The 20,714-nt window shown below is 41.7% G+C and overlaps 1 protein-coding gene and 1 long non-coding RNA gene across 2 annotated transcripts; both read left to right on the top strand.

Annotated features, from left to right (window-relative positions):
- The first annotated feature begins 10,257 nt into the window (after window positions 1-10,257).
- Window positions 10,258-11,384, top strand: LOC118514609. Its single transcript, XR_004906682.1, has 3 exons — window positions 10,258-10,394; window positions 10,514-10,701; window positions 10,787-11,384. It is a non-coding gene; the product is annotated as an uncharacterized LOC118514609 (long non-coding RNA).
- Window positions 11,385-16,595: 5,211 nt separating this feature from the next.
- Window positions 16,596-17,599, top strand: LOC118514081. Its single transcript, XM_036060614.1, has 3 exons — window positions 16,596-16,702; window positions 16,846-17,164; window positions 17,226-17,599. Exons 2-3 carry the CDS (start codon window positions 16,987-16,989, stop codon window positions 17,597-17,599), a joined length of 552 nt encoding a protein of 183 aa, XP_035916507.1. The 5' UTR covers window positions 16,596-16,702; window positions 16,846-16,986.
- Window positions 17,600-20,714: the final 3,115 nt, after the last annotated feature.

Genomic DNA, 20,714 nt, shown 5'->3' with positions numbered 1-20,714 from the left:
TTCGAACCAGATCGACACGAGGAGACTATTTACAGTCATATTACGATCCGCAGGAGGTGTGATAGATAAACGAATCGAGGCTGGACTCAAAGCGCAAATATTCCCTAGCGACACAAAAATGCTTAAAGTACACCGGTTAGGACAATAAAAATTGTACTGATAGGTTTACGGTTTGAAAGACCTATTCGTACATTTTAGCTGTCAAAAATCGATTTCGAGGTGAATGCATCATTCAAGGTTATTATAACATGAATAAATAAAAAAAAATCCAAGTAAAAAAAAAATCCGCTGAACCAATAACAACAATCAACAATAAACGCGTGTTGACTGATGAAAATGCCGATCCTACACCGCCCACTGATTCACACCAGACCGTCCACGATACATGATCAGTGCACCGAGAGAATTGCAGCAAACACAATCTGCTGCACCCGGCATTCTACAATCTCCTGTTCCTATCGATCCGCATGCTGGCCTACAAAAAAGTCATAAACCAAGTCGTCCGCGTTACGTTACGATCAGTGTGTCGGAAGGATGGTAAAAAGGATCCGCAACACCCGCTATCAAACCATTCACTGCTACACCACCAAATCATACCACAGCACATGTCACAAATCCTGCTTTACATGAATCGTGTTCAAGTCTCTAGGCAAACCAATCTACTAGCCGATCGCGAGAAATAACGACCATTGCACCGAAAGGATGTCAGCAACCAAATTCCACAGCATCTGTACCTCAAAATATTTCGGCGACGGCGCAACAAGTACCTAAACCACCATGTGATTGTAAGGCTCAAATCGATTAAACGAAAGAAACGATGAAAAAAATGGAAAAAAAGATTGAAAATCTTTCAAAACAAATAACTCATCTCAGAACTACATGTGATATATTCAAAAGTAATATGAATAGCGCAAATTTGCCACCTTTTGAATTTAAAGTATTAGAAACTAAAGAGGACTTGGACAATTTTGATGCTAATTTAAGAGATGAAGAATTTAAAAAAAAATATGCTTGGATGGCTAGCATCTCACACTGTATCGTTGGATAATACCAATAGAATGCACGATGCGTTGGATAATTTAATGGGTGTAGAATTATTCGCAAAATGCACATGGGCAAATGCAAAAGAGGGTAAAATTATTCTTAGGTATTATTTAAATTTCATAAATCTTATCACACTTTCCGCTAATATAGAAAGTTCTAGTACAAATGAGATAATAACTAATGATTTCTTAAGGAAAAAAAATAAGACATGCTACAGAGAGAGCAAACAATTTTAAGGGGTTTCGTAAATCAACTTGTCATTTCCATACTCACCTATCTCGTGAATAAATAAAGTCTTTTTATGTTTATAATCAATAAACGTGTACTATTTTAATATTATTTTTTGCTTACTTAAGTCTTTAGTTGAGATACAATAATCTTACTTCAATCAATTCTTACAGTATGTAAAAGAGGAATAAACAGCATTTGTTGTTGATCATGCAGAGTTAATGCTACATATTTACATTTAATTTTGCTTGGACGGTATTCTTTGTCGGATAAGTCTAGTGTTCTTAAATTGGAAGTGCAGATATTTATACCAGTGGAGGAAAATTCTTCTTCAAAATAGTTAAAGGCTTCTTTTAGGAGTTTTCCTATTATTGTTAAGGAAGTACCTGTACAGTGAGCTGTTGTATACTGCACAACTTCTAAATTTTTCGTGAGAAACCATCCGTCACGATTGCCGTTCCGCAATACAAAATCAGAAAATATAACTTTTACTTCAGATTGTGTTTCTTCTATGTAAGGCTCACCATTACGATCCGCGCGAAGTTTTGCAATATGAGCGTTTTCGTATCCTAATAATCGCCTAGCCACTTGCTCTAAGCATTTGTATCCGCTTCTCTGCAACTTTTTTATACGTTGCATTTTGTTTTCAAAGGGATACGCTGATATAGAGTACAAAGGGCCAGTTTTTTAACATCGTTATAGACATGTACCAAGTTATGAACATTGGCTGTTACATAGTCAATTCCATAAATCGAATCAAACTGAATTAAAAACTTGTACAGTTATTGGCGGGCAAATCCCCTTCATATGCTCTCGAAGATAAGTTTGTTATCGCGTTGAATAGCAATAAAAAATGTTCGTAGGCCTTCTTTCTCAAATTATCCTTTAGCACTGTTAGGTTTAGATCCGTTTGGCGGATGTTGATTGGGCGGAACAGTAAAACGTACCGTTACAGTAAAGTTTGCTATCGAGAGCTATCATGTAAGGCATAGTGAGAAATATATTGTCACAACGTAGGAGAACCCCGAACTGAAACTACCGCGACTAACTCTTTGAAAGGACGATCCAAACATTGGTGCCGTGACCAGGATCAACCAAGTGTTAGTGCGGATACTGTGCAGCTTAGTGTGCAGTCAGTTTAAGTTGAGCAAGGAGAGCGTAATTACCGTACAGCGTAGCGGTATCGGACAGTGCGTGAGAGGAATTTGCATTAGCTAACGTTAGCGAAAATACTGTGCAAGGTAGTGTGCAGGCTGTGACAGTTAGTGTCGTAATTCGGTGAAGAAACTGTGCAGGGTAGTGTGAGGTACGTGAATAATAGTATTCAGTGAGAAGCGTGAGTGAAGTGTTAAAGTGTGCCCTGAAAGACGTAATGCTATGCGAAACAGGATTTGGGCGAGATACGATACATACGCGTGTATTGCGTAGCGAAGCAACGGTCGAGTTAGAGCGACGAGCGTTAAGTGTGTTAGTAAAAGTGGCGTGCGCGTGGTACGCACTATGGGACAGTGTCATTGATTAAATGGAAACGAGATCAAAAGTGGAGAAAAAGGCTAGTTTACCGATGAAAAGGTTGATCCCGCCGAATAGACAGGTAATTCGTGAAGCCGTTGGAAAGTGTGAGTGTGCGTAAAGAAAATGGCGGATTTCGAGCGAAACGTGCGTAGGCGTGATTCGTGTATGGCGGATTTAGAAAACCACGCGGTTTTCGTTAAATCCAAGATGGAAGCGGATAGATCGATAATAAAATGCCGGCTGGAGGCGGTCCGGTGGCCGAGGCGACAACGGCGCCGGTCTTCACACGGCAGGACCGGGGTTCAAATCCCATCCAGACCGTCTCCCTGTACGCAGGGCTGACTACCTTGTTACGGGTAAAATCAAGTCACAGAAAGCCAAAAATGGCAGGCCGAAACCTTTCGAGGTTGAAGTGCCACCGAAGAAGAAGAAGGACAATGTAAATTACCTGTACAAAAGATTCGAGGCAAGCCGTCAGGCGATTGAGGATGAGGCTCCGGTAACCGATCTACAAATGCATCAAAAGGTGGCAAACAATTTCTTGGAGCTGTTTTACGAAACCAAGGTGACTCTTCTCAGTGTGTTGGATGAAGCGGAAGAAAAGAAGATTGCGCCATTGGTAGCCGAGGAAGGGATGCAATCCATGCGGCTTCCTAAAATCGGATTGCGTGAATTCTCCGGTAGATTTGAGGACTGGCTGTCATTTCATGACCTGTTTGTTTCCCTAGGGCAAAATAATAAAAGGCTGAATGGAACGCAAAAAATGTGCTACTTGCGGTCGTCATTAAAAGGAGATACACTAAAGATCATCGACACGTTTCCAGCATGTGACGGCAATTACAAACCTGCTTAGGAAACCTTAAACAAGCGGTATAACAACAAGTATGTGTTGATGAAGCAGCACGTTAATGCCATAATTAATTGGCCAAACTTGTGATGCAAAAGCACCGAAGGTATACACGCTTTGGTGGATGGTTTTGAACGACATACAAAGCTTCTAACGCAGTTAGGAGAAGAGGCGTCAGGTTATGGAATGCTCCTAACTCAGCTTTTTGTTTCCAAACTGGATGAGGAAACAAAACACGAGAAAAAACCAATGTTAATTTATATGTTAACTACATCTGTTTGTTACATTGATCCACACGATCCGCACATTAATTAAGGCCGTCACCAGCTAAGAGAAAGCGCGATTCTTCCTTCGATCCTTCGATCCCTCCGAAAATCTTCGTATCGTTCTCTTCGTAGTTTGTCGTGTCTTTCTTCTCGTCTCCGCTGTCGTTAGCCGCCGTACAAACTCGCCGCCGGACAACTCGTCGCCGCTCGAAATCGTTGCGGCCCAGCCAAGGTCGCTACATCTCATTACACCTTTTTTTTTGCTTAACGCAAGAAAACAATTGTATGCGTTTTTCGTACTCGCTTCTCTGTGTTTGCTTTAACATTTGTTCTGCTTCCGTTTTCATTCCTCGTGCTCCTATTGACCAGTCGCTTTTTATCGTTCTAAATCGGTACCGTCTCTGCTTAAGCAACTTCCTCGTGTTACAATTCACATTCGCGATTGCTTACATTCTATGCTATGCTATGCTATGCTATGCTTACAATTCTGCATAGCGCATACCGTTTTTCATCGATCCTCACTCGCAAGTATCATCATCATCGGTCTGTGCTATTCCTTAGCGACTTATGTATATGTTTATGTTCCCTTTCAGCATTTCCTGGGTATATGAACGGACCCTCATTGGTTTTTCTGGTCTCAAAACGCAATGATACCAATGCTGAACCGTGACTCATCCTCAACCTAGTCCTCTGTCAACCTTTCTTCGTTCAACTGCATTCATGCAAATTAGTGCTTGTGAAGTGACTTAGCTGTGAAGTGACTTAGCCCTTAAATGCGCGAAATCATTAGGAACTCGATCACTGGCAATGTCGGGATAACAATCCTGTAGATTAACTTAGTTCCTTATTCTTCCTTTGTTTTCTTTTTTTTCGTTTCATCCTTAATATCTACTGAACATTTTGTTTCTGAATAGGCATACAAGGAAACCGTAGAAAAAGCTTAGCATATTATATCGCGATTCATTGTATGCATAACATATTTCCCGAAGCTATCTTTTTCTATCAGTGTTCATGTACGTCTATTTACAGTATAATCTTAATCCTAATTTAACGCTTCTTTTCTTAATACTAATGTATTGTGATGAATTGTGTACCTACAGCTAAAGATTATCCTCCTTACACTTTTTTTTAATCGTTCCTATCATTCAATTCTTCATTGATCTATCATTTCAATTCTTAATCCTACTGTTATTGATCGTTAAAACGTTTTAATCTGTTATTGTGGATTTTTTCGAGTTTGTTACCATTTTTAATGACGCACGTTTGTTCGCTCGGTATATCTACGACTTCGTATGGTCCTTTCCAAATACTTTGTAGTTTTTGCCCTACACCTGTTGGATTATTTCTTACTAGAACCTTCTCGCCCCACATAGGCTGCCATTCGTTTGTGTTCTGATCATACTGTTGTTTTCACTTTTCTTTAGTTTTTAGCAAATTTCTTCTAGCCATTGAATGTACATCAATTAATTTGGCGCTCAGTTCTTCGGTAAAATCATTGTAACAGCGCCTTCTATTATTTTCTTTGAAAATTGATGTCGAAAATCGTGCCTTTCTCCCAAATACTAGTTCATAAGGTGTGAAACCCGTGGATGAGTTAATCGTAGTGTTATAATAGAACGCAAAGTATGGTATATATCTATCCCAGATACTATACTGTTTTTCTACAAACTGTCGAAGATATATTTTTAATTCTCTATTGGCACGTTCGACTAGGTTCGCTTGTGGATGATATGCGGACGTATTATCTTTTTGATTTTTAAAAGCTTGCAAGTCTCCTTCATTATTTTAATCATAAAATTAGTCCCTTGGTCTGTTACCACTTCTGTAGGCGTGCCTACTAGACAAATTACTCCCTCGACAAATGCTTTGGCTACGGTTGTTGTTTCTTGGTTTTCCATGGGTATAACCACGAGGTATCTCGTAAGATCATCCTGTATTACAAGTCTATACTTGTTCCCATTATCAGATTCAGGAAGAACCACGATATCCATGAATACTTTTTCAAATGGATATGTCGAGGTGGTTGTAATTTTCATAGGAATTCTGTTATATCTTCCTATTTTGTTTAAATGGCATGATTTGCATCCTCTTACGTGCCTCTGTATATCCCTATCCATATCTTTCCAGATATTCCAGAAATTTTTGAATTTAGTTTTATCTATTTGCTTCATTTTGTTGAAACGTTCCTTTCTTTGTATTTCCTGCGCAGTCGTTTCTTTTCCCACATTCATTTTCAATAATTCCGCGCAATGATCATCCTGTTCTTCGTCGGAAACATTTTTGATTATCGTGTTGTTTTGCTGATTCTGTTTTGTTTCCGAAACTTTCTGTTGTTGCCGTGTTATGACTGCAACAGTATCATCAGTTAACTCTTCTATCTCTCTACACTTCACCCCAGGAAGCCTTGACAAAAAATCTGCGACCTTTTTTCTTTCTTTTCCTTTTTTATTTCTTTATTATTTATTATTTATTTTATTTGTTTATTTTTTTTATTTATTTTATTTTTTTTTGTTTCCTCAAACACAACAATATCATCTAGATATACCAATGCTTTGACAGGATGGATCGTGTAGATGACCGTATTCATTAACTTCTGGAGAGGGACTATTTTTCAGGCCCATGGGCATTCTAGTAAAATCGTATAGCCCTTTTTGTGTGGAAAATGCGGTTTTGGACGCATCTCTAGGGTTAATAGGTATTTGGAAAAACCCCAATTTAAGATCGATGGTTGAAAAATATTTACTATTGCCTATGCTGTCCATTATATCATCTATCCTCGGGATGGGATAGATGAAGGGCTTCGTTATTTCGTTTAGTGCCCGAAAATCTACAACAATTCGGATTTTTTTTCTTCCTCAGCGTTTGCCTCTTTTGGTATGCACATAACGAGTGCATTCCAAGGACTTTTGCTTGGTCTTATAATATTTTGCCTAAGCATTTCTTATATTTGATCTTCCATTATTTTGTTCAATGCTGCTGGGAGTCTATATTGCCTTTTATATATTGGAATATTTGGAATTGTTTCAATTTCATGTGATGCAGCTTGGGTATAAGTCAGCTTATCACTTAGAAGAAAATATCGTTGTACGCTCGAATATTTCTCTTTTTCTCTTCTTCTCCTGTACACTCTTCTAGGTGGTGAAGATTAATTGTATTCATTAACTGTTCGTGTCTCTCCACTCCAACTACTTCTTTCTGATTTTTAATTGCCAACAAATCGCAATCCATGTCCTTTTTTTCTAACTCAGGAAGCCACTCATCGTTTTCTTCTTTGATTTGTAGCTTTTGCATGATCTCTGCCTCAGAATTACTAGTTTCTTTCGCCTTTCTAATTTGCTCTTCATCATGAAGCTTCTCTAAGGTAATAGTTTTAAAATTTCTCCCTATGTTTACGGTGTACTTTCATAAAAATTCTGAACCGATTATACCCGAGACCCCAAGTTGTTTTACTATATAGAATTTTGGGTAAAAGACTCGAGAAGGCCCCCCCCTGACAAAATTTGTTAGGCGCTGTAGGATTTACGCCTAAAGATATGCAATCCGCAGTACACGTTGCGAGAGCTTCACAGTGAGCTTTCAGTGTGCTTTCAGTGTGGTCAAAATTGGTTGAAGAAAGTCGAATACAATATTGTTATTATTTGATGAAAATCCCCTCTCCGCTAACCCTACCATTCATTTTGGGTTACAGGGGCTTCGTACTAGTTTTCAGTCGCACTAGGGGTGCACAATCGGGCCTAAAACATGCACGGCGTTCTCGGACGGTAACGGAACAGTAATTCGATGAATACTTGTTACCTTGCATTGATATTCAGCAAAGGAGGAAGCATAAGAATATCATAATCTCAAACCACTTGTTACAATGTATTGTATAAAGTTCTACTCGCTGTCTATTAACAGTATTAAGGAACAATGCACAATGTTTACATCAAATGGGTTTTGACCATACAGAAATCCCACTGTACAACAAAAATGACAGGCCACAGTGCTGCACACAAAAGATTCTAGGGGGGGCCTTCTCGAGTCTTTTACCGAATTTTGTTCTATACTTTGATCTGCCAATGACCAAATTTAAAAACATAGGACCTACGGTTTCCGATATCGTACCTTCGAAGCTGGATAGTTTTAAAATATCTGAATGATCGATGTATGAAGCCCCAAACAGTTTGGCTGAATCCCAGCTCAAAGCATTAAAGCAAGCTCCAGTATCTATCAAATAATTCATTCCTTTTTTTCCATACCCTCCGATAAAACGTTAACCATCGGTTTCCCTTTGTTTGTAAACTGCACATCCAGTGTTTCGTATGTCCCAGTGTTTTCTTTATGTTCTTCTATTCTAAAATGATAAAGATTATTAATAGTAGGATCACTAGCATTATTATTTCGATCTACCAGTGACCCTTAACCAAGTTTTTTTGAATTTGGTACTGTTGCGATGCCTGCATTGTTTGGTTCTAATTTGCTTGCGGTTGCTGATAATAATTGTTTCTGTAAGGAGCAAAATATTTTGGGGCCGGCAAAAGTTGCCATTGATATTGGAAGTGTTTGGGTTAATTGTTGTGTTATTTAATTGCGGATTTCCAAAATCGTTAGTGCTTGTGTTATGTGTGTTCCATGATCTGTTATATCTGTATGAAGGTTGGGTTGCGTTGAACCTTGGGGTAGAAACACCCTTTTCCAAACTAGTGTTTTTGGACTCTTCTGGTTCATCGTTTTTTGACAGAGTCAATCTTTCTTCAATCTTCCGCATTTGTTCGAGCTGAACTATTTCTTCTTCTAAAATTTCCAACAGTTCTTCAAAGTCAAGATGCTTATTCATTCTTGCTTGAATTTTAAGATTTTTATCCTTTAATCCAGCTAGAAAATGAATGCGCAAATTATTTATTGCATAAGAATCCTCATTCGCATTATGGTCATGAGTGATAATGTCATCTCGTAATTGCAGGACCCTATCTTTTAATTTTATATACGTTTCATCTTTTCCTTGTTGGAGTGTTTCCACCTCGAAAAATATTCCTCCAAACTTAATTTTTCGTCAAATAGCTTGATAAGATTTGCCTTTACCTCCTCCCATGTTTCTACATGAATTCTATGAAAAAGTTAAGCAGCTTTTCCCTTCATGTTCATCATAATAATATGTGTTAATGGTTCATGAGATTCACCAATTGGAATTTTTTTCACAAAAAAAAATCAGTTTGATATAAAAATCCATCCAATTCAGCAGCGACCCCTGCATATTCTGGTATGCATTTAATGGCCATGTTTGTCGGGAATTCGTACACCATTTTGAATATAGTGCTGTTCAAGGCTTTTTCGATTTCCAAGCTTTGATCTAAAAGCTCCGTTCTTACTCTATTAAGGCGTTCTTTGTAGCTACCCTCTGCGTATTCTGGCTTTTGGTCCGAACTTATATCACAGTTCGACTTTGCTGAATCAGAAGTGCAATAATACGGCTTAAGTGATTTAAGCAGGTTTTCTTCAGAGTTAACTTTAATATTTCGACTCCTCAGTTCTACCACACGTTCACACATTCCCCTCCTATTCTACTCTACGGTTTCACAAATATCACCAACTAATTCGTAACTATATTTGTTTTCGTGTATGACTTATTAACTAATATTAGATGATACTATAAAAAAATGAAATGAAATTAACCCACCACCAGTATTAATAAAAATTATTGATTCTTAAATTTTGACAAATAAATTGAATAATTCAATATTTTATTTTAGTAACTTAAGTTATTTTAGTATCCATAAGAAAATATATATTTTATTTAAGATTTTTGTTGTTGTTGAGAGGAATGTGTTTCACCACAGAAACCTATATCGCACCACCAAATCACTCAACACCCTTATACCACAAAAATTATATATATGTTTTATTTTTCACCCACTGTTGCGTCCAGCAACAAGCACTCCTCATTTAGTACGCGTTTCGGACTTTCGACAGTTTTTAACAACTTCGAATGCGTTGTAATTTTAGTACATTTATTCGGAAGTTTAAAGTCAGCTGCGTTCATCCGCTGCGTGTTGAAAGAGAGCTCATCTCGGCGTGCGCCGAGTTTTTATTCGTTCTCCAGCCTCCGGTCAATCACCCTTCACCGCTGCTGGTGAGAGTTCATGTTTTAGGACTCTCCTGAGCGAATTCGCTTCGTTTTGCCCGTGTTATGTCCGCAGCTTAAAGATGATCCGATCCGCTCCGCTGTCAAAACGACGTGGACCGTTGCGTACGCGACACTGACCCCCGGTGTTTGCCTCGTTAAACACATTATTTTGGTCTCACGTCGATCTTCACTGCCGGGCGTTCCAGGACTTTTCCGTTGCTAACTTGCACCTGAACGCGTCGCACCGCACCGTCTTGCGATTGCACGGCTTGGATGATCCATCCTCTCGGCCAGCAGCCTCTGGGTAGCGCCTCATCCACTATCAGCAATAGGTCGCCCTCCTGTAGCGGACGCTGATGTTGAAACCACTTGCTGCGTCTGGTGAGTGTTGGTAAGTAGGAAGAAACCCATTTACGCCAAAATTGGTCCGCGTATAGCCGAGGAGTCAAGGAATGGTGAAAGAGGTTTTACGCCTGAGGAAGCGCCCAATAATAAGTGGTTTGGTGTTAGTGGTGCGTCGTCTTCGCTGTCAACCGGTACGTGTGTTAGTGGACGCGCGTTGATTATGTGTTCCACCTCGATCAACCAGTTCATCAATACGGCGTCTGTGGGTGTCTTCGTAAACTGCATGCCGGATAATGTTCGCTTCACGGATTGTACCAATCGTTCCCAAGCGCCTCCAAAATGCGGCGCGCCAGGTGGGTTAAACGTCCATTTCGTATCGGGAAGATACATCGCTTCTATGATCTGGTCCGAATTAATGTGTTTCATGGCCTCTTTTAGTTCTCGATCGGCTCCGACGAAGTTCGTTCCCTTGTCGGATAAAAATTCAATAGGGGTGCCCCGACGAGCTATGAAGTTACGGATGGCCATGATGCAGGAGCTTGTTGTCATACTGTGGGCGATTTCGATGTGCACCGCTCGCACTGTAAGGCATGTAAAGAGCACGCCCCAACGCTTCTCCTGCCTACGCCCGATGGCAACCATGTACGGTCCGAAGTAATCTATCCCAGTATATGTAAACGGCCTCTCGTATGGCGATACACGAGCTTCTGGAAGTCCACTCATCATAGGAGGTTTCGGTGCGGCTTTGCGGATCCTGCATACCAGACAGTTTTCTCGCACTCGATGACAGGCACTCCGCAGCGCTGGAACATCGAATCTTTGCCGTACCTCGTTCATGACCGTTTGATGATTCTGGTGTTGATACTTCCTATGATACTCCGCAATCACTAGGTCGGTGAGCCAGCATCTTTTAGGAAGTATTATCGGTCATTACATGTCGTTCCCTACAAGGCGGCAGGCATCGATCCGTCCTCGTACTCGTAACACTCCGTCGCTGTCCATATATGCGCTGCTTCTATAAAGAGGACTATTTTTATTTATTTTTCTTTTAGTGCCATTCGTACCTGTTTTTTCTTCAAGAAATAGACGGTACTCATCCGGAAATTCTTGTTTTTGGACCTCTTTGAAGATCGATCGCTCAGCCAGTTGATATTTGGTGTGAGTAAGGGGTCCGTATGTTCGAGACTTTGTGGGCTGTCTTGCATTGTTGATGAAGCGCCAAACATATGCTACAGCGCGATGTAACCGCTTCCACAGCGAAAATCTCTCGAACTGAAGTACTGGACACAGTTGACCATGCAGGTTAACTGTCTGACACCTTTCCTCTTCTGTCGCCGCGTGCTCGAACGATTGAAGATGCCAATCCACTTCCGGCTGTTGCAGAAAGCTAGGTCCTTTGAACCAGTTTCCAGTAACGAAGTGTCGATGAAGGTTCGCCCATTTAGTACCTTCGTCAGCTACATTGTCGTTCGTTGGTACCCAGTTCCATTCCTGTACCGATGAGTTTTCCAAGATCTCGCCGACTCGGTGTGCTACATAGGTACTATATTTCCTATGATCCGAATTCAGCCAACACAACACGTCCTTCGAGTCCGTCCAGAAAAAACGTCGATCAGCTTTCAAACGGTGAGCTGCTTCTGTTGCCTTCATCAAACGAACACCCAAAACGGCCGCTTGTAACTCCAACCGAGGAATGGAGGTGTACTTGATCGGAGCCACCCGAGTTTTGGTGCCAATCAAAGCTACTTCCCGTTTTCCATCTGCTTCAAAGCGGAAGTAAGCCACCGCGGCAAAGCCATCCTTTCCGGCGTACACAAACACGTGAAGTTGTATTGTGCCACCCGTAGCGTTAGTTGGAGATCGGTAGCATCGTGGGATCTTTACCGTTTGCAGGTGAGGTAAGCAGGCTAACCATTCCTTCCATTTTTCTTGTAGGTTATGCGGAATTTCATCGTCCCATGTAACTCCAGCGCGCCACACTTCTTGCAGTAGAACTTTCAGGTATAAGAGGAATCCTGCAATCAAGCCCAAAGGATCATAAATCGTCATTAGCGTACTAAGTACCTGTCGTTTTGTTGGCACCGCTGTCCCTTGCAGAATAGATCGATCCTTTTTTGGCAGCTTCAATTGGAAGGTGTCATCCTGCAGATCCCACCACATGCCTAAAACCTTCTGCGTCTTCATCGCTGGATCGAGGTTCAAATCTTTGGCCTGTTGCATACTTCCTCCGACAGCCCGTAACACCTCCTCCTGGTTCGAAATCCAATTGTGCAGCTGGAACCCGCCTTGCTGGTGAATGTATGCTACGTTCCTAGCCAAGGATACTGCTTCATCCACACTTTCAACGCTAGTCAGCATGTCGTCGACGTAATGATGAAATTTGATGCATTCCGCTGCTTCCGGAAAGCGCTCGGCGTAGCGATCGGCATTCATATTTTTCACGAACTGTGCACAACTTGGAGAACACGCCGAACCGAAGGTCATTCGCAGCATCACGTATTCATCGGGATCGGTTTGCGATGGAACTGTTCGTCAGATGAATCGTTGGCTGTTGTGATCTTCTTCCTGTATCAGCACTTGGTGGTACATTTCTTTGATGTCTGCAGCTATCGCAATACGATATTCTCTAAATCTGCTAAGAACTGCAGGCAGTGGAGAGAGCGAATCCGGTCCAGTCATCAACATCGAGTTAAGAGATATTCCGTTTACAGCTGCTGCCGCGTCCCAGACCACTCTAACCTTATTCGGTTTATTTGGGTTGAAAACCGGCAAGATAGGTAGGTACCATTTCCTGGGGTGTTTCGTTTGTATCTCACTTTCTGCTAATTTTTTAATGTAGCCTTTCTCGATGTGTTCTTTCAGGACCTGATCCATCATGTCGCGGAGCTTTGGATCTTTGGACAATCTTCGCTCTAAGCATTCGAGTCGTCTGAGAGCCATTGAACGATTGTTTGGCAGTTTAACATCGTCATAACGCCAAAGCAGTCCTGTGACATACCTTTCGCCTTTAAGAACGGTGGTCTTTTGAAGTATTGCGATTGCTCGTTCATTCTCCTTTGAGAGCATGCTGATAGCGCCTCTGTGACGGGGTTCCTCGAGCGCGAAGCCACCCTTTAAAACTGTCTCTATCTTGGCTTCGATGAGGTCACAGTCGCACTCTTGGGCCCGGTGGAATGATACGATGTTGCTGTTGTTACCATTACCGTTCCACCCAGAAACCACCCATCCTAGCCGGGTCTTTGTGGCCACTGGTTCGTCCGCTTGTTCTTCTATTGTTTTTAACGGCACCGTGAGGTGATAGTTGTTCATGCCAAGAAGGATGCGAGGAGATGCTGCCGGATACTGTGGCAATGGAATGGACGCCAGGTGGCAAAACTTCGACGCAGACGATCCATTTTTACCCGTTGAGGGGGTAATCCAAGGTGTTTTACCGATCGTACGTTTGAGGCTTGGAATTTCTTGGCACCACTGGACATTCCCATAATACTAACGCTCATCTGTTTGGAGTCACGTTCAGTGCGATGTTGCCCTCCTGTCCATTTCAAGCACAGCGGTCGGTCTGACCCCTCCAATCCCAACTCGTCCACCAGAGACTGTTCGATCAGTGACACCGAAGCTCCATCGTCCAGAAAGGCAACTGTCTTCACCGTTTTTCCTCCGGCTTGGAGCTCGACCGGAACATATCTTAACAGGACACTTTCTTCGGTGGCTGTACAGTGGGAGAAGTTAGCTTCTTGCCTGATTTTACCTGCCTTGTTGTGTAGAGATGGATGATGTTTCATCGTGCATCCGTCTTTGCCGCACTGCCTGGATTCTTTGCATGGAGCACGGTGCTTCCTCAGGCAGTATTTGCATAAGTACCTTCGCTTCACGAAGTCCCAACGGTCTGCGATGTTCATCTGCCAATATGCGTCGCAGTCCTGCAGTTCAGCACATCCGTCGTCGCATGCACATTTGGTTTCCGTACAGTTCTGCGAGGAATAGTTTGTAGAGTGCGCATTAACGTACTTACTATTACTCGGTTCTAGGCACGATGCAGGAGGTGTCACGGATTGAGCCGCTTGCTTTATAGATTGCATCCACTTTCCGAAGGCGGTTAAGTTGACGTTCTGCAGATTTAAGCTGTGTATACCCCACATCAGTTTTATCATCGGTGGAAGGCGGCTGACAAGTTCATCCAACACTGGACCATCGTATCGCTCCTGCTTTCCGCTAGTCCTCACCGCGGCACACATCTCATCTACAGAAACGGCGAACTGGATCAAGGTCTCCAGTTTGTCGGCTTTCGGTGGTACCTGGCGACGAATCTGGTTCAACAACGTTTTCACGATCACTTCTGGGCGCCCGAACGATGACCTTAACTCTTGCATCACTTCTTTTAGGTTTGCTGCATTTCTGAGTCGTCCCTGTACCGCCCTAAGTGCGTCTCCCTTCGGTGCTTGTTGAAGTCTCGCCATATTTTCACCATCCGAAAACCCACACAAATTTGTCGTTTCGTTAAAAGCAGTCTCAAAGGCCTGCCATTCCTCTGGTATGCCGGAAAATATAGGCAGCTTGGCGTTGACGGAATGCCTTGCTAGAATTTGTGTCTGGCTGACGTTAAGCGTAGCATCTCGAGAACAGCACGTCCTAGAGTTTCCGTTTTCCCGTTCAGGGCCTTGCGGATAGTCTTGCTTGTTCATCCGTTGAACAAACGTATTTAGTACTGACTCGAGCCTTTGTACTACGTCCGGCTCTCGTCGTTGCGCTTCTCGAGCTGCGTTTGCTTCTTCGAGCATCCGACTAAAAGTTCTGCTTAAATCATCCCAAGAGGGATTTACATCCCGAGGCGACGATATGGTAGCAGGGTCAGGGCGTTTGGGTAGGGACGAGATCACTTCCGTAGATCTAGCTCTAGCGTACGGCACCTGATTCGCCATTTCATCATCGACCTTTTCTCTGGCGATTGGACTGGCTACGACGGGCGTAGCGTGGTGAAGGGTCGAAGAAGCGGGATCCGGCGTTCCAGGCGTGCACATGTGGCATGTCCACTCTCGACTGTACACGGTATCATCTTCGTTCACACAGTCTAGATGAAACATCCGTTCACACCGATCACAATCCACTGCATTCTCCGTGCTTGCACCGTTGCACACACCACACAATTTGCCTTCCATTGCATTTAATGTTCGCGATCACGTTCTCCTAATTTCACTCACTTTAAGACGCGGCACTTAGAGTCTGTTGCACGAAATCTTGTGATGCGTTTTGTGAGAACGTCGAGAACTGAACTAAATTGTTTCGCACAAATTCTTTTGACTGTGAATTATTGCACGTAACTGATTTTAAAATTGTTGCGTCCAGCAACAAGCGCTCCTCACTTAGTACGCGTTTCAGACTTTCGACAGTTTTTAACAACTTCGAATGCGTTGTAATTTTAGTACATTTATTCGGAAGTTTAAAATCAGCTGCGTTCATCCGCTGCGTGTTGAAAGAGAGCTCATCTCGGCGCGCGCCGAGTTTTTATTCGTTCTCCAGCCTCCGGTCAATCACCCTTCACCGCTGCTGGTGAGAGTTCATGTTTTAGGACTCTCCTGAGCGAATTCGCTTCGTTTCGCCCGTGTCATGTCCGCAGCTTAAAGATGATCCGCTCCGCTCCGCTGTCAAAACGACGTGGACCGTTGCGTACGCGACACCCACTAATAAACTTTCACCAATTATAAGTATTTTTTTCCACCACCAGTCAGAAATGGCTTCTGAGCAAATTGCTTTTTTCCGCTGTCACCATATGAAACAACCAATGTTAATTTATATGTTAACTACATCTGTTTCTTATATTGATCCACACGATCTGCACATTAAGGCCGTCACCAGCTAAGAGAAAGCGCGATTCTTCCTTCGATCCTTCGATCCCCCCGAAAATCTTCGTATCGTTTTCTTCGTAGTTTGTCGTGTCTTTCTTCTCGTCTCCGCTGTCGTTAGCCGCCATATAAACTCGCCGCCGGACAACCCGCATGACACCCGCATGACAGAGAGTATCTCATTTTGATGCCTCTCGCTACCCCTGACCCACACTTTCGAGCGATCGCGCAACTTACTCGCACTCCGCAATCCCACTTCATGCCTGAACGCTACGTAAGTTCCCGTACGTAAGGCTGACTACTTTACTACGGGTAAAATTAAGTCACAGAAAGCCAGAAATGGCAGGCCGAGACCTCTCGAGGTTGTAGTGCCAAGGAAGAAGAAGAAGAAAGTTCCTAAAACAAAACGAACGCTTCTTAAAACACCAACGCAGATTGGATCTGCTATTAAACCGATACAAGGTGACCAATTATGGTATCATGGCATCGAAAATGTTCTTGAAAAATACTTTGAGTAAGTTTTTTTAAATTTGTTAATTATTCTTACAATTTATCTTGAATTTAATAGCCAGAAAAAGATTCATATAATTAATACTATACAAAAACGGAGTAAGATAATTTGGAATTTGAAAACTTAGAATATATTTCTGTTCTCAGAAACGTTGTTCCAGAAGTAGACGCATTTACGGTGGATGTCTCTATTGATGGACTTCCACTCTTTAAAAGTTCCCGGAAGCAGCTTTGGCCAATTCAAATAAGAATTGTTGAACTTTTCAACAACTAAGAAAGCACCCAGCAATGATTGTTGGAACGTTTGGAGGATCGAAAAAACCGGGTAGCTTGGAGGAATTTTTAAGACCTCTAGTTGAGGAAATAAATGATCTTCAGCGAAGAGGTTTGAAGTTTGGAGATAAGCAGATCTCCTTTTCACTTCGTGCCTTTATTGCCGATTCGCCAATGCGGGCCGCTTTGAAAGGTATGTTAATTTTAATAGAAATTTGAAATCATTTTAATCAACAATTAATTTTTGTATCTAGCTGCCATGAGCTTCAACGCCAAACATGGATGCTTAAAATGCACATGTGTAGGCACTTCAATTGAGGTTGGACCCGACAGCAGGAAAATGATATTCGATTCCATAAACGCAGAACCACGAACGGATGCTGGGTTTAGGCAGAGACTAGATCCATTGCACCATAAAGAATGGCGTACACCACTAGAGGACATCGATGGCTTTGATATGGTCGAAGGTTTTCCTGTATCAGATAGGCTCCACTTAGCAGATGAGGGTGCAACCCAAAAAGTTTTAGTTGGGCTTACGACCAATTTGTTCGAGCGTTTTGTTCACGTTTATCCTAGACAGAAGGAAGCAGTATCTACATACATGACAAAATATACGGCTTCCTTTTGAGATAAACCGAAGAATACGTTCCCTAAACAAATTGCCGTTGTGGAAAGCTGCCGAGTATCGGACATTTTTACACTACACAAGCGTTGTTTCATTGAAATATTTCTGTTCGCAAGATGGAGCTTTCAATCATTTTTTGTTCTATTTTTGTGGACTGACAATTTTTTCATCAGTAGAACATCAGCGACATTGGCCAGTAGCAAAAATAATGCTGGACGAATTCGTCAGACACTTTGCGAAATATTACGGTCGCTCAAACTTGATCAGCAATGTGTATAATATCCAGCATATTGCAGAAGAAGTTTTTAAGTTAGGACCACTGGATTCGTTTTCTGCCTACGAATTCGAAAATAATTTGAGGTTCGTGAAACAATGCGTAAAATCGGGGACCAAGACCGTTGAACAGGTTGCTGGCCGATTGATTGAGCGCGGTCACATAATCAAAGCCTATAACGGTCGTGTGCAATCATATCCACAACTAAAAGCAAACGGTAGATTTTTTATTAGCGAAGATTTTTCCCTCCACACACAGTTTCAGAACAGGTGGTTTTTGACTAAAGAGAGGAATATTGTTAAGTTGATAGAGGTAAAAAAATCTAATGATAGTTCGTTTGTCATAATAGGTGATCTTTTAGAGTCTTGTGAGGAACTATTTCATGCAGTGTCCGACAACGACAATGTGTTAGCAGACATACAGCTTTCGTCAATCGATATTTACATATTTAAAGTTAAATGTAACGTTCCCACAAGTAGGGTTGAAGTGCCATATAGGTCGGTTAAATGTAAGCTTGTTCCTGTATTCATAACATCTCGATCTTTATTGCAACTTCCTGTTAGAGTATCTCCACAACCTGATTCGATAGCGTTATTCCCTTTGCTACACACTTTCCAGAACTGATACTGTTAATTGAATATATTATCTGTTTGTTCACGTCATCGTTTTGTTTTCATCATGATATCATGATTATCATGTTTTTAAGTTTTAGTTTAATGAAACGCTCAGTATCATGCTTGGAGACAACACCTACTCTTTTTAGTACGGTTAGCATTTTCCTATAAGCAACAAATGCTACCTTTTCTGCTCCGTCTCGTGCTCGTCCTGTCCAACTACAATCGACTAAAAGTTTCCGGGCAAACAAAGTGTAGAACGCCTCATGCATCCTCTGCTTTTTGTCCGTTGCATCTATTTTACTTTCCAGCCAGGTCACCAAAGCATCTTCATTGGACTGGACGGACAAACAGGCCTCCAAACTGTCCAATTGATCCCTGCTGGACACGGTTTCAAAAAATTCAGGTCGTTGAATGCAAACTACTGGTTCGTGGTTTTCCTTGTTTTTGTCAGAAACCACCTCCACTAGCTCATTCAAAGTTACGGCTACGCCAGCAACTACCTTGGAAATCAGTGCCGTTTGCACAAGACGCGCCTCTGATGCATTTTTTAAGAGTCGCAACTCCTCCAATATCTTTGCATTATTGGCAGCATCCATTTCCTAAAACAAAAACAAATATTATGGAACAATCATTCATAAAGATAGACCTTGAAAATAGTAACTTACTGTTGTTCATATAGATATATTGCCTGGCGATTTATATTTATTTCTGGACACCTAATTTTACACCTTCGCACGTTGAAATGAAAACATACTTGATTTTACAAGACTGTGCATAGCACCAAGTTTTCTTATGTCATGTTATGTGCATAACCAATTAAAAAAAAAAACAATAAATTATTTCTACTATAATTGTGCTACTATAAATTGCTACTATAAATCACTATAATTTGCAAGAAGCTGTGAAAATAAATTTCTAACGTGCACAACATTTACTAACATAGCTGTGCATGTTAACTGATTCCATTAAAATTTGATTTTTCAGTTGAAAATTCGTTGCAAATTAAATTCAGACTATTGAATCAACAACGATGACGTTTAGGTTTCTATCAACCCTGTCATACGTTGATCAACCTTGGTTAATTGTTTCATTGAGTTTGACAGCAGCGGACAGCACCGGAACTTCTGGCAGAATAAATTGGTGTAAAAAGATGTTTTTTGGTTGCAAAAATACCGTTAATGCTAAGTATTTCAATAATATTCTGCTTCTCGTATCTCCTTCAACAGGAAAGACAACTTTCAACATGGTTCCGAGCTGGAAAACTGGCTGCAAACAACGGCAGCAGTACCGCAGTATCGCAGTGAGGTGAGGAGCATTTTGTTCTAACGGATTCCCACAGATTTTCAACGTAATTTCGATCTTATTTCTAGCTTCCAGCCATCCCATCAACATGCCAACGTTATTCCTAGGAGCCTTAATTTGCTTCCCGGTTTCTCTCATTGCTCCCAGAACAGCACGGAACGGCTCCACGGCTCGGAACTGCCCCATGGCACGGAAGTTATATCGAAATTGAATTCCCGCCGAATCATAGTTAAATGTGTTATTTTGGGCCAATTATATTGTGTTGAATGTGTAAAGTGAATAAATAAGTTGTTTTAATCAAATATGATTCTTTAAATTCTTCAAAACATAAAATAATAGCAAAATTAATAACAGCAATGAAAGAAAGAGGGGAAAGGCACTCAAAGCACTCAAAATCACTCACGGTCACTCAAAAAGATGTTGCACGTTTGCTTAACGAGCATCTTCCTTTAAGCAATGGTTAAGCAAAGATGATACCCGCATGACAGAGAGTAACTCATTTTGATGCCTCTCGCTACCCCTGACCCACACTTTCGAGCGATCGCGCAACTTACTCGCACTCCGCAATCCCACTTCATGCCTGAACGCTTCCACCAGTAGTGTGTTTGCCGAATATTCTTTCTGAGCATAAGCTACCCTCACACTCCACCTCGATACTACCTTCCCTCTCCATTCCGGAACGCTCGTTCCGTTGAGGTGTTCGAAAAATTTCGCCTTGCGCTCGGTTTACACTCTCGCACTCTCACATAGTCCACCACTCTACGCTACTCCTGAATGCTCTCTCGTTCTATGTGTTGGAAATTCACACTTGTGGTAGAAGGTTTACCAGACAGATCACAGGTAGATAAACAGTTTTCAACTTGGCTTGGCTTGGTGCGCATGAAAGCGGATTATAAAGCTTAAAATTTTATATTTTAAATACAAA

This window comes from Anopheles stephensi, chromosome X (genome assembly GCF_013141755.1).
Source record: "Anopheles stephensi strain Indian chromosome X, UCI_ANSTEP_V1.0, whole genome shotgun sequence".
Taxonomy (NCBI): domain Eukaryota; kingdom Metazoa; phylum Arthropoda; class Insecta; order Diptera; family Culicidae; genus Anopheles; species Anopheles stephensi.
The sequence above is the reverse complement of the archived record's forward strand: the minus strand, read 5'-3'. Positions and strand labels throughout refer to the sequence as shown.

Excerpts from the sequence above, each read along its gene's own strand:
- LOC118514081 (XM_036060614.1), top strand. The coding sequence starts at position 16,987 with ATGATTGTTGGAACGTTTGGAGGATCGAAAAAACCGGGTAGCTTGGAG. Across the intron at positions 17,165-17,225 it reads AATGCGGGCCGCTTTGAAAG|CTGCCATGAGCTTCAACGCC; the intron begins GTATGTTAATTT and ends TTTTGTATCTAG.